The sequence below is a fragment of the Neophocaena asiaeorientalis genome, unplaced genomic scaffold, assembly GCF_003031525.2.
Source record: "Neophocaena asiaeorientalis asiaeorientalis breed wild unplaced genomic scaffold, Neophocaena_asiaeorientalis_V1.1 scaffold134, whole genome shotgun sequence".
NCBI classification, from domain to species: Eukaryota; Metazoa; Chordata; class Mammalia; order Artiodactyla; family Phocoenidae; genus Neophocaena; species Neophocaena asiaeorientalis.
In genome coordinates, this window is record NW_020185339.1 from 32621271 (window position 1) to 32635521 (window position 14251).

Sequence of the window (14251 nt, forward strand, 5' to 3'; positions counted from 1 at the left end):
CTACTTTACTGGTGAAAATTCCAATGATTTATTTAAAGTCAATTAGTTAGTTGCTAAATCCAGGAGTAGAATCTGCTATTTGTTTTTGTTTCTTTGACTAGTTAGTGGATGCTTTTGTTCCTGATTATATTCACTTATGTATGTATATTTTTATGTTGTTAGATATTCACAACATTAAGCCAACAAACATTTTTTGTAAATAATACATGAAGGTACATATGTTTATTATGCATTGAATCAAATTATAATTAGCTGTAGATTTGAAAGAAACTTTTGAGATTGTTTTGAGGTTAAATGAAGGGATATTTCCAAGTTGACATCCCAAGAGTATGTCCTTGAACTCCCTGAACCTAGGAATGTAAAGGGCATATAGATGTCTAAAGGGTGAGGATGTGACATCCTTAGATGTGAGTTTGCTGACGAAAAAAAGTTGTGGATTACTCATACATTTTGCCCAGTAACTTTTTGAGGAGAATTATTTAAAATTGTCTTTTTAAAAAGCTTTTTGTTTTAAAATTTAGTATTGTTTACATCTCAATAGTTTCAAGTAGTTTCAAGTAGCAACTGAGAGATTATGTGATATGAATAGTTTTGTAGATCTGAAAAACCTAAATTGATCCAAAGATCAAGAAAAATGTATTTATTTATCTCCAGAATATATTTTTCATAAAAGTTAACTAAAAATGAGGGTTTATCTACTGTCTATTATAGAGTATGCATCGTGCTCCTGTAATAATAGGAAGCACCTTGGCCTGGGTTGGGATCCAGGCTCTGACACTTGAATTTGGTAGGTTCATTCCTATATCCTCTCATAATTGCCTTGGGTAGTGTTATTGGAGGAGGTCACTGAGAGGACATGGCCGCCAGTTGACCCACAAGCGGAGGCGGCAATCAGAGGCTCCTCACCCCCTCCCATCCTTGAAATGTACATTCCAGTGTTCCCACAGTCGGAGCTCTTTTCAAGGAAGCAACTGCCTTGAGAAAGCAATGTGTTGTTGAGACCATCTGGATGGCATAGGTGACAGAACCCAGTTAAGGCTTCTATATAAACTTTTAAAATTCTGGTAGGCGAGTGCAGAGCTGTACTTGTCTTGCGACCGCCCAAGCCAAGCCTGGTGTGTAAGTTCCTTTGTTTGTTAAACCTGCCACCTACCAATCCGGAGACATCTGCCTCTTCCTGTGGTCTCTCCTTGCCCTTCGTGTACCTGCTCAGTTTCAGATTTCACTCAGGAAGCTCCCGTTGAACCAACAGGTTCCTAAAAGAGTAAGTTGATGGAAATCAGCTCTGATTTTGAGCCACTTACAGAGATAATCACAAATGTCTTGGTTTCTCTGTGCCTCTCTTTCCTCATCTGTAATTTCTATTACTGTGGAGCTGATAATCGCATTTATTCAGAGTTGCTGTACACTTAAATGAGATTGTTGATGTTTAAGGACTTTGCAAGCTGCATATATTGTGTTAATAAAATTTTAATGGCTTTTAAAATTGTTATTATTTTGCCTTTAAAGTTTTGCACTGTAAAGGCATGGATCTATTGAAAGAGTAAGAGCAATGAACAACAGCTATTGATATAATAGTAGTTCTAATTTCATACATTTCTAACCTGAATTTAGAAGACAACAACCTTTCATAGTTAGAGACTGAACAAAAGGGTAATTCGGTGAGTTTTGGAACATTCTACGTCAACCGCTCTATGCCTAAGATTAGACCGTTTTTATAACTGAATCTGCACATGGTATTTTTATTAGTCTGCTTATGTGGCGGGAAATCAGTTTAGGTTTCTACACACTGCAGACAGGATAGACACCTGTCAGGGGCCAGGGACTCATTTGATTCATCATGGCAATTGTAGTGATGCAGTTAAAGTGCAAAAGAAGAAAAGAATTCTTACCGATTGCTTTGTTATTGGGAGATGGACAGACCCCTTCTCTTTACTTTTACTGCTAATGCACTAAACATACTTAAAGAAGCTCTAGTCTGATTCTTTTTCAGTAAACATCCATATTTGCTGCCACAGATACACTTGCATTAAGCTACAGTCTATTTTGTATAGAAAGAAACCAGTTTCTGTCTCTCCATCTCACCCTCACTCTCCTCTCTCCCCCTAACTATGTGTGTGGAGGATACACTGCATCCAGACATGAACTCATCACTCCATCCTGGTTGTCCCATGACTAAAAATGAATATTTTGATGTAATTGCTTCTGACCTGCTTCATTATTTATTAATAATTGCTTGAAAATGCCACACGTTGTGTTCTTAGTGGGATTTTTAGGCTTTTGCATGCAATAAAAATGGAAAACTTGGAAAAAAAGTTTTATTTTAAACTCAAGCAGTTCTCCAATTAAAAAGACCTAATACAGCATGGGCATGCTGGGAAGTTCTTCTGTAAGGCTTCCTAGTCGCATTTAAAGGCCCCTTTTCTCAGCCTGTTTTTCTCTGAAGAGGCAGTTCAAATGATGGTCGTCAGCCCTTCTTTGAAAAGACATTCAGCTTACTTTGATTTTTGTCCATAAAAGAATGATCATTCACAGTTCTCTAGAAACAGGGGGTGGTAGGCAGAATTTACCTTAAGAATAATTTCATTGCAAGAAACTTTTATGTTAATTTTCATATGTGAGAACTGGTATTTTGTGGCTGAGTTTGAGACACTTAGAATGAAAGTAAGCTCAGAAAATCACCACAAGGGTATAATGGCTCTTGGTAGTTTTAGTGGGTTCCACAGTCTCATTGCTTGTGAGAGTAATAATAATATGTATCATAATTCTAAAAGCCAACATGTGGTGTTGCTACATGGCAGGCACAGCTAGTCATCTGCATAGCTGGCATTGGAAACTTATTTTTCTGGGGTGAGAATTTGTCCTCATAACCATCTATTTTTTACGTGTGGTTCCTAACAGGAGACCTTGTTGAGAAATTGCTTAATACATACCTGAATTTAATTATGAATTCTGAAAACTGAAATGATAACAAAAATAAAGTAAAAGTATTCTTCCGTGGTGGTTTCTTTGACTTGACTTTCTGGTGAGGACTAGAGTTGGATCTTAGAGTAATCACAGGAACTCAGAAGTCTCTCTGAACGGTATATCATCTTTGAGATGAAAATAGAAGGCAGGAGTGCTAATTTTACAAAGTGGGAAACAGAAATGCAAATGGGGAAAGTGACCTTTCTTAAAATCACTACTAAGCGAGTCACTTAAGGAACTAAAAATGTTATGTTATATAATTACTTCTTTCTGGATTATTTTCTATGTTGATGCTCCCAAATTTGCCTTTCTGTTTGTGAGTGGCAGTTAAGCATGGGTAAGGATGCCACATTCAGGAGGCAGGGCAATTTAGTGGAAGGAATACTGGACCCGAAACTGTCATCCCCATTACACCTCTAGATTGCCTGGTGCCTTTGGGTGAATCACAGAATGGTAATAGTTGTCCTTGTTAAGCGTTGTGAGAATAAAATGGAATGTGAGTTCAAAGGGGAAAATACATTATTTATACATTTTTGAAAGACAAATGTTGTATGGTGCTAGACGTGCAGCATTGTATAGTACACGTGTAAAGTTATATATGTTGTCCCTGCTGTGCTACAGATTTAGTGTTTTTATGGTCCATCCTTTTATCCTCTTCTCATTCCTGTGATTCCTGTGATTTACTCAGGCATGCCTATGACTTTAGATACTGTATTCTGATGACCTCTACATTTATACTGCTGACCTTGACCTCTCTTGAGATCAAATTCTGTAGTGCCAGCCTCCTACCGGACATGTCCACATGCACGTTCCAGAACACCTCAGAACGACCGTTTCTAAAACTGAAATCCCATTTGGGTACCATCATGCTCCTACTGCATTTGCCTTTCATTCTGTTTCTCAAGCTAGAAACTTTGGATTCAATTTTCTCCTGTTTCTCCTGTTTTTGCCTTTTGCATGTGTTTTATCAGTGACCAAATTCTTTAGATTCTGCTTTCTAAAAATCTCTTGAATTCTATAATAATAAAATGATTATACTCCCTAATTTTTTTGAGCTACTCACAGAGTTCAGGCTCCCATCAAATCCTTCCCGGACGCAGGCATAATAAATTTTTGAAAAACATGTTTTTAAGGGGGAACAGTAGATTTAAATATCATTAAGGTGAGGTAAGGATTGGTGGGAGATGGTGTTCTGTTGACAGAAAGCTGAAAATTAGTATACTTCCTAGAGGTGCTCTCTCTGCCTCATTCAGTAATTTGTCTTCACCTGGGGATTATAGATTCATGCAAGACCCAGTTTTTAAACCGCTATACAAGTGAGCTTGGTTAATCAGGATGGAAAGAAAAGAATTTCATTTTTCCTGACCCTAAAGCATAGGCTGAATGGAGCTTCTGTAGGACATGTTTGGTATTGGAGGGTCCCTTCTTCCTGCAAGTCACTCTAACCACCACAGAGGGAGCAAAACAGGAAGGTAATAGGCTGGGAGGAGAGCCTGGACAGGGTGAGAGAGCGTGTCCTGAATTGTGACCCTGCGTAAGTGAATAGGCTTAAGTATAAGCTGTATGGAGACCCTCTGGGACCACACTTACCACCCTGGCGGGATAGAGGATGGTTCTGCCCTGCAGGTCTCCTTAAGCACTTCCTTAAGCATCTCAATGCAGATATCCACCTGGGGTTCACTTGGCCCTTCTCACATCAACATGCCTGACAGGCAGTGAAAGAACCAGTAAGTGGTTCTGTATCACGATTCCTGGTGAAAGCCAAAAACATCAATTTGATTTAGAAAAGGTAGTTTAGGGATGTCAAAATGTGATATTTAAAATATGTGAAATTTAACAAAAAGTCAATAATCACCTGAATTGCCATTTTCTCAAGAGTTTTCCCAATGTTCAGATTTTTTTCTTTCTTCATATATTCCACATGGCTACCAGAGAAATTTTTCCAAAATGCAGATTGACAAATCTTTAAAAAAAATGGTTTCCCTTCAACTACACTTGCCTTCCTCATGTTTTCAACCGTGGTGGTTTACATTTTTACCAACAATACTCAAATGTAATCCATTTTTTAGGTCCTTCTTCCTTTCATCATAAGGTCAGTCTTCACATGTAATTTCATCTGAAAACAAAACAGATAAAAACCCACACAAATAATATAGCCTCCTAACCCTTCTCACAAATCTGACTCCAGAAGCAGTGGAGAATAATATAGAGATTTAGTGAAGGTTTTCTTTGCGTACCAAATGACAAAGCTTTCTAAAACTCCTCTTCAAGCATCTCTTCTTTAAAGTTCCACCTTGTCAGGCAGCTGGTACCCTTTTCTCAATTTCTTTTCTCTCACTATAAAAGCTCAAGCTTCCTGGGCTACACCTTCCCATCTCTCTGTGGCTCTGATCATCATTCCTGTATTTAGTGTAGTCCTTCCTCAGTTTCCTTCATTTATGTCCCCATCTATCACCCTGTTCATGAAGACAAAGGATGCTGCTCAAGCTCTACCTGCCTGAAAAGGGTCTGAGCGAGGCAGGGCCGGGAGGGGGAGTGTGATGTTTGTAATTCAATTTTAATTTGTTCTTATCTAGCGAATTGAAACGAAGTCATGAAGTTTGTGAATGATTCACTTGTATATAAATTGGAGTGGATTAAAAGTTAACACTAGATAAATCCTTCTCACAGAGTCTCATTTTCTGTGCCTCCTTGGGGAGAAGATTGGTTTTGGATCTCAGAGGAATTGGATGGCATCTCTGCAAAGCCTGACTTCTCTCTAGTGGAATCTAGGGAGAAACTATTACATTGACCATGGCTGAAATTGTGGATTATTATTACGCTTTTGAACTGTGACTATTGACTAGAACTGAGGAAGTTTGTTTTTGGAAACTAGGAAGTTTCTTTTTCCTAAAACCTGGAACCAGTATCCTGGGCCTGACTTCATTGCCCTGGCTTAGGTGCCTGTTTCTGAATCAATTACTGTGGACAGGAATAGGCGACGCTCTGATTTAGCGCAGAGGAAGCCATGGGTTAAGAGTGGGGAGGGATCGTTTTTCAGTGGTAGATAAGAATTATTATTATTTATTTTTTACCTAGAGAGTAAATTGAGGATGGTGACAGAAACAAGTGTCTATTACATTGGCACACAAAGCCCTGCCTCTCCTCTTCAGCTTTCCTATCCAGCCCCATCCTGCAATGGCTGCTACTTGCTGTTTCAGCCATGTTGTGCCCTATCACATCTCTTTGCTTTTTCATAAGCTATTTCTGTGACTGGAATGCGTTTCCCTCTCTTCTCTACCTGGTGAACTCCTGAGCAAATGCCTTCTGTTTCGAGATCCTGCCCTCCAGATGATGTTGGCTACTTTCCCTCTGTGGTCCAACACCACTTTGTACTTACCTGTATGACAGCGTTTCTTTTGTTTTATTGGGATTATTTGTCCCCTCCTCCATTTTATGGGTATCTTGAGGGCTTCTCCATGTCTATGCATCCCCAGTGATGGACACAGACCAGGTGATTACAATTTTATTCCATAAATTTGTGTGGCTGGAAAGGTGGGGAACTTTAGATTAATCTCATAATCTCTGTTTCATCAAGGTTGTGGTTCTCAACCTGATTTCTGCTGCACTGTTCTGAAGGGAATGCTTGGAAATGTGTGGGGGAACTTTGGGTTGTCACAATGACTAGGACTGAGTGCCACTGGCATTCGTTGGGCCAGGACCAGGGGTGCTAAATGTTCTGTAGTGCATAGGATAGTCTTCCACAGGAAGGGTTATTCTCTCCCAATGCCAGTAGCTTCCCCTTGAGAACTCCTTATCTAGTCTAAAGCACAGAAAAGAGGAGAACGATTTGATAGCTACAGAAACTGTGTTTCTGGCTCCCATCAACCCTCTGCACACACTAAATAGGAGAGCGTTATGCTCTGTGAGCGGACGGCTTGAATGATAGGTTTTTCCTGTCCACTAAATCCATTTCTACCCCTGGCTATTTCTCCCATGTCCTCTGGGTCCTGAGGTTGGGGTGCATGACTAAACCACAGGAAAGGGCAGGGTAAAAATCTGCTCTCCCACTCAAATCTCTCTTGTCTAGGTGTTCTCTAAGCCTGGGGAGAGGGACGTGGGAATTGAGTTCTGTGCATTTCTTTCAAAAATACGGCACGATAATTTGATCTTAATGTTTCATCCACTGCACAGAAGGCTGAGAGTGACTAATTTCAATGATCTTTTAAAAAATCTATTTATAGCAAGCCTTCTGGCTACAGATATCAACGTGGAAGGTGGCACATTGATTTAAATCCAGTTTTCTGTCACGAGGTGTCAGAAAAGCTAAATGGCTCTATCATGGTTTTTTAGGTCCTTCTCTCGGAAGGACATCCTTTTGTTCAATGTTGACACTGACGTGGCTGTGGTATCCAGGATTTAGGAAGAGTGTGAGGAGAAAACTTGGGAGCTCAGTTTTTCAAACACGGCTCTTTGATTCTTCATCTCAAAGACATTTTTGAAAAAAGGTCTCTGAAACACAAGCTCAGTCATTCATGTGGTTTACTGTCCTGTGTTATGTGTAGCAAAAAGTCTTTTCGAACCAATTTACCAGGAGTCTGGAGCTCAGTATTTATCAGCAGCTGCTTGATAATGTTTTCTGAAAGATGTTGCCTGTAAAGAATGCTTTATAAAGCCAAGTTCTAGTCTATTTACTGTATGTTTCTTTTTTTAGATACTCCCAGAAGTATAAAAGCATCCACTGCTACAGCTGAACAGTTTTTTCAGAAGCTGAGAAATAAGCATGAATTTACTGTTCTGGTGACCCTGAAACAGACCCATTTAAATTCCGGAGTGATTTTCTCCATTCACCACTTGGATCACAGGTACGTTTGGCTGCTAGTTTCCTGTGTTTTCATTATATATGGTGAAATTAACACATTAAAGAGAAGTAAACAAAAGCAAGATATTCATGATTGCTTTAAAACAGCAAGAATAATTTTGCTACATTATGCAAAATCAGAAACACAAGTAATTGAGATCAGCCTAAAAGCACAAGGAGCTATTGCTTTTGATGTTGCTAAGAGCGAAGGGAAGTCACCATTCCTAAAATCCATTTATTAATTACTAACTTCCTCATGAGTTATCTTCCTCAGTGTTAAAGTCAAACATACTTCCTCTTAATTGGTGAACAGTTAGCCACAAAAATACCATATTCTGTTTCTCTAGGTCATTGCCTGGGTTTAGAGTTTAATAGTCTTATAATTTTAATCACAGACAGATAAATTCTTTTTCAGCGCACTTCTTAGACTGTGACAGTTACAGCTGTATTTTTGGACGCGTGTTGAATCAAAATGCTGTCTAGTATTTCCTAGCTCCTCGCATGCATAGAAGCATGATGAGGAGAGCTGGTGGGAGTAGTGAGGAAGAGGGGAGAGGGGGAAGAAGAAAATCATTCATAACACTTAGCATATACATAAATTGCTACTAAATGATATCAAACAGCTTAAAGTGATTCCTTCCTGAAAGAATAACCACAGTTCTGACAATGAAAGTTCCTTTGTGTTCATATTTTGAATGCCCACCTCGTGACTATCTGGGAACGTTGGGCGAGTCATATAACCTCTCTGTGCCTCAATTTCCTCATCTGTAATAGGAGGATAGAAATAGTACCTCCTTCATAGGTAGTTGTGAGGATCAAAGAGTTCATATATGTAAAGTGTTTTACGTATATAATGGACTTAATGATCCTGTTCAGATGTGGGCAGAAACCTCTTTTCTTGGTTTCTCTTAGGAGAGATGGGGCAGCCTGGGACTTGGCAAATCTTTGCTAAATACTAAAGGGCAAACAGAAGCAAATATATGTGGAGAACAAAATATAGAAAAGTGACACAGAGAGTAGGGTTCCTGATGACATTCTACCTGGATTACTCTCAGGGATTTAAGACCCCATCTAATTCTATCGTTAGTCCCAAAGGATTGGCATATCTTCCCAGGCCCCTCACTTGGATTTCTTTCCTCCCAGGTTTTGGCCTGTTTTTGAAAGGAGGGTGCCATCCTAACATTCACCAGGTAATTGGCTTGGGCTCCTTAAGACTGAGCAACAGGGCTTCCCTGGTGGCGCAGTGGTTGAGAGTCCGCCTGCCGATGCAGGGGACACAGGTTCATGCCCCGGTCCAGGAAGATCCCACATGCCGCGGAGCGGCTGGTCCCGGTCAGCCATGGCTGCTGAGCCTGCGCGTCTGGAGCCTAGAGGTCCATCTCCAAGGGCTCACCAGGGCTCGTCGCCGTGGTATGTTCCTGGTCCTCGTCTTCAGGTGATTGACATCAGGGGAGCTCCTCATTTGTAACGCTGCGACCCTGCTCTTCTCCAGTGGGCTTTAGGCAACATGATTCACCTACAGCGAAAGATATTGTTTCTTCACAGAGCAGCCTGATTTATTGCTGATTATTTCTCTTTGCTAAGAAAGCTTCCCCTGTATTTTGGGCACGAGATTTTTCTAAGCCCTGTGGCTTCTTACTACCCCGTTTGTAGAGACATGGAACCCACGTAACCTTCTTCCAGATGACATCCCTCACGACCATCCCATCCAGATGGTCAGTGTTTTGTTGGTCCCTAGAGTTGAATACATTAACTCTACAAATGTTTGACCAGCATGCATTTCTTATAATTTGTGCACTTTCCAACTGATACATATTAAAATAGTTTGAAAATATTTTTTAGCACCTTAGACATAGTAAGGATATGGACCACCGAAATACCCAACTTTTATCAGGTAGGTCTTTGAAGGAAGATTTGCTGTCAGACAGATCCTATCTTACTGTTCCTATGAAGTAAATTTGTTAAAGTTGTGTGTAGGGCTTTATATTGACTTATTTCAATTAAAAATAATATTTGTTTTTTTTCAAATTAGCATAGCAACGTATTTTCATTGTAGAAAATGTGGACAACTGACAAGTGTAATAAAGAAATAGGAAAACTCATACAAATCATATCACCAGAAGAAGACTGATGTTGAAATTCTGTCATACTTTAATCGAGTTTTTTGTCTGTGTTGGTGTGTGTTCGTTCTTTTGGATACTGAACTCTTTCCTTTTTTAACTTTGATAAACAACACTGTGATGAACATATTTATACATAAATCTTTGTGCTCAGCTCTCATGCTTTCCGATTATTCTTGTTAAATTGATTATTAATTCTTCATTCTTCCTTTGTATCATCTGTAAATTTGATAACATTTACCTAAACAAATACCATATTTGAGATATAGGATATTTTTCTATGATATTTAAAATCATATCTATTTGGAAGGCACTTTTCATTTGCTTGGGAAGCCAACAATTATTAAAGGCTTACCGTGTGCTAGGCGCAGTGCTCAGTGCATTCCATGGGTTAGTTCCTTTTACGTCAATATTAGATAGTGGTTCAGAGTGCAGATCTGGAGAAGGACTGCGTGCATTCCAGTCATAGCTCTGGCTATGTGACCTTGGGTACTGGCTTTGTGACCTTGGGTAAATCACTTACCTCTTCTGAACCTCAGGCTCCTCATCTGTGAATCCGTATAAAGTGCTTGATGATACTAGAGAAAAAAATTCACTGAAGTCCTATCATATTGCAAGGTCATTATTCTCATTACCATTTTACAGATAAGAAAAATGAGTTTTAGAGAGGTTAAGTTGTTAAAGGCTCCCAAGAGTAAATGCAGGTAGGGTTTAAACTCAGGTAGTATGATTATAGAGCTGGTCTCCTGCACCTCTGTGCTGTGTCTGAAGTTGTTAGACTAGCTTCTCTTCTGCCTGTTTTTTCACAGTATCACTTATCTAGATGGTGACAGAGTCGGCACCCAAACCCACTTCTTCTGATTTTTTTTATTCCAGTTTTATTGAGATATATCAATAATTGACATGCAGCACTGTATAAGTTTAAGGTGTACAGCATAATAATTTGACTTACATACATCATGAAGTGGTTATCACAGTAAGTTTAGTGAACACCCGTCATCACATATAGATACAACATCAAAGAAATAGAAAAATAATTTTCCTTCTTCTGAGAACTCTTAGGACTTACTCTCTTAACAACTTTCATGTATAACACACAGCAGAGTTAATTATATTTACCAAGTTGTACATTACATCTCTAGTACTTATTTATCTTATAACTGAAAGTTTGTACCTTTTGACCGCCTTCATCTAATGCGCTCTTCCTCCATCACCTGCCTCTGGGAACCACAAATCTGATTTTTTTTTCTGTGAGTTTGTTTGTTTGTTTTTGAAGCATAATTGACCTACAACACTATTAGTTCCTGTTACGCAGCGTATTTCTATATATCACCACAATAAGTTAAGATGGCACCATACATACACACATACGTAGTTATTGACTATCTTCCCCACACTGTACATTTCATACCTGTGACTCGTTTATTTTATAACTGGAAGTCTGTACCTCTGAGTCTCCCTAACTTATTTCTCTCCTCGCCCCAAACCCTCTCTCCTGTGGCCATAACCTGTTTGTCTCTGTATCTGTAACTCTCTTTCTGTTCTGTTATGTTTGTTCATTTGTTTTGGTTTTTAGGTTCCACATATGAGTGAAATCATACAGTATTTGTCTTTTTCTGTCTGACTTATTTTACACTCAGCATAATTCGGATTCCCGAGTCTGGTATTTTTACGCATCCACTGTGATATCTCCTAACCTCCCATCACCCTCACAGACCTTGTGCTTTGGTTTGCATTGTTTTTTTTCCTGTTGTTGCTGAAGGTATCTTTCTTTCCTTAGTCTTACTCTCAGCCATCTCTTTAGTGTCATCATTTCCTGAACACTTATTTATTCTCTGCTATTTTCACAAAAAATTAAGGAGGTTTATAGAGATATCTACAGCACAGTAAGACAAAAATAAAATGAAATATGCAAACCAAGGCAAAGAAGAAATAGACAACCACTTAGATGATAAGGGAATGCAACTGTTCTTGGTTCTGAGACCAGAGACTTATTTCTCCTATGACCTTTTATGGTAAAATATAGTGAGTGCCTTTAGAGGAACAAGTTCAGAGGACCTTGTGTCAGCTGGTGTCATCAAGCCACAGCGCGCTTCAGAAAAAGCAAATCTATAACGATGCCAGTAACGTGCATCTAGGTGTAAAGGTGTTTGAAGTTGTGCTGTCTTCGAGGCCCTTGGTAGCATGCACAAAAGTTCTGTGCAACCAAGTTTAACTGCTCAGAATGCCGATAGCACCTCCTATGTGAAATCCTGATAAAATACCATGTCTTCTAGGCAATATTCCATACCAGTTGCTTTTCCCAGTGTCTTGAGAATAATACTGAATTCAAGTTAGACTTCTCTGATAAATACCCAGATTGCAGCTATTCTTTGTTGACAGTTAAATGAAAGTTGTGTTGAACCTCAGCAGCAATTGAGTTGTAGGAAATATTGACATTTTATTATGAAAATTGAGGAACCAAATAAGGCCATGCCTGAACGGAAGGTGCCCACATCCTCCTGTGGTAGCTGAAGTAGGCAGTTCCCAAGGGCAGGGCCAGGCTTTTCCTGGGTAAGTAGTGTGGATTCTACTCTCGCGTAATGATGGATGGATCCTCTAGAATGTGGAAATTTTAACTATGCTACAAATTTCAAACATTACATATAAGGTTAATGCTGATAGTGAATTTTACAAATTAGGAAAATCACAAAGAGGGAAGCGAAAATCATCTGTAATTTTATCCCCCTGGGGATAGTGTCTACTAATACTTTCAGTTATAAATGTCTACTTAAAATGTATAGATATACTATTTTTTAAAAAAATTAAATCACACTGTACATATTTTATAACTTTTTATAATTTAGTAAAAGTTTTTGAGGATTTTCCTATGCCAGTAAATATTCATTTATAATCTGTTCATTAATGACCAAAGAGTATTCCATTACTGGGTGCAAATTAAATCAGGGAAATCAGATTCTCACAAAATTTTAATTTTGTCATTAAAAATGCCAAACTATCCAAAAAATGTCAAATTTTGATCAGTAGAACTATCTGACGTATCCATTAAGATGACTAGCTTGCAAAATATGGTCCTGGATAAGTGAATACATTTATGTGCTTCAAAGGATGGTTAGCTGTAAACCAGTTAAATGTTGAAAAATGCTCATCAGAAGAAACAGGTGATCTGTCATCCTTTAACTGGCAGTGATTAGATGTGGATCCAGCCTTCCGTCAGGTCTGTCTTAGTTCACAGAAGAGCTCTTCCTCATGAGGAAAGAAGCTCATTTCCTAGTTGCTTTTGGGAGTGGGTGGGGTGAGGTTGTGGTGCTCCACTGACCCCAGGTTCTTGCCTGCTTGGTAGAAGGCAAGAAGTTGAGTTATTCATAACCCCGTGAGTTAGGCTTTGTGAGTTTGATCATAGAGTGCCTGCTGCAGAGCAAACACTAAATAAACATTAATGTTATTACTAGAGATGATGTGAAGCGGCTTCCCCGCTTCTCGTGTCAGTCGCTGACTTCACTCTTATCTCCCTGCGGGTTGATGGCAGTGAGCTATCCTGAGATATCTGGCTATTGCGCATCTTGCTCTGACTCCAAAGGAAGTAGGGAGAGGTCAGTGAGAAATAGAGGCTGTGGGGAATGTCGGCTCCGGCACTGGCAGAGATGGAGAAAAGTGGTATCATTCAGTAGGAGTATAAATGCCAGGCACAGTGGCCAGTCTTCTCATCACCTCTGTGTAGATCCCTTTCTTTCTGCTCATCCAAGTCCTGTTCGCATTTCAGAACTTCACTCACAGCTCCGTGAAGCTTTTACTGACCTTCCCAGTTTACATGAATTTCTTTCTCCAGGTTTTTAAATCTGGCCACTCCTTTTGGCATTCTAACATATAACATCTTGTTGTTGCAATGTTTCACATATGTATTCATTGCATATGAGACGGTAAAAAGTATCATTTGCTGCCTTTGATTACAATTTAAATTTTAAAAATCTAAATCTATTTGGTAACAAATATTTACTGAAGATTTTTAAAATTTAAATTGTAATTGTAATTTTTAAAAAAATTGGTAATACATCCCATGGTTCAAAATTTAAAAGGCACAATAAGATATAGAGAAAAAGTCTAGCTTCATCCCTACCCGGCCACCTGATTTCTGTCCCTGGGGGCAACCACTATTATCATTAAAGACATTTTGAAAGTAAGAAAAGTTAAAAGAAGAAAATGTTTCTCAGCCAGTCAGTGGTGTGCTGGAGCAGGCTCATACTGGCTGATAAGAATTGAAACTTTGTGGGCTGGCTGACGTCACTGTTGTAGCTTGAAGTAGACTATGGAAATAAGCAAGTGC

At 39.1% G+C, this 14251-nt stretch overlaps 1 protein-coding gene across 2 annotated transcripts in view; it reads left to right on the forward strand.

Moving 5' to 3' along the window:
* The window catches only part of NELL2 (neural EGFL like 2), a 366586-nt gene that overhangs the window by 43504 nt on the left and 308831 nt on the right, over positions 1-14251 (forward strand). For both annotated transcript variants that reach the window (XM_024737158.1, XM_024737157.1), the window contains one exon: positions 7661-7811. In XM_024737158.1, the coding sequence (XP_024592926.1) occupies positions 7661-7811 (151 nt within the window). The remainder of the gene's footprint in view (positions 1-7660; positions 7812-14251) is intronic.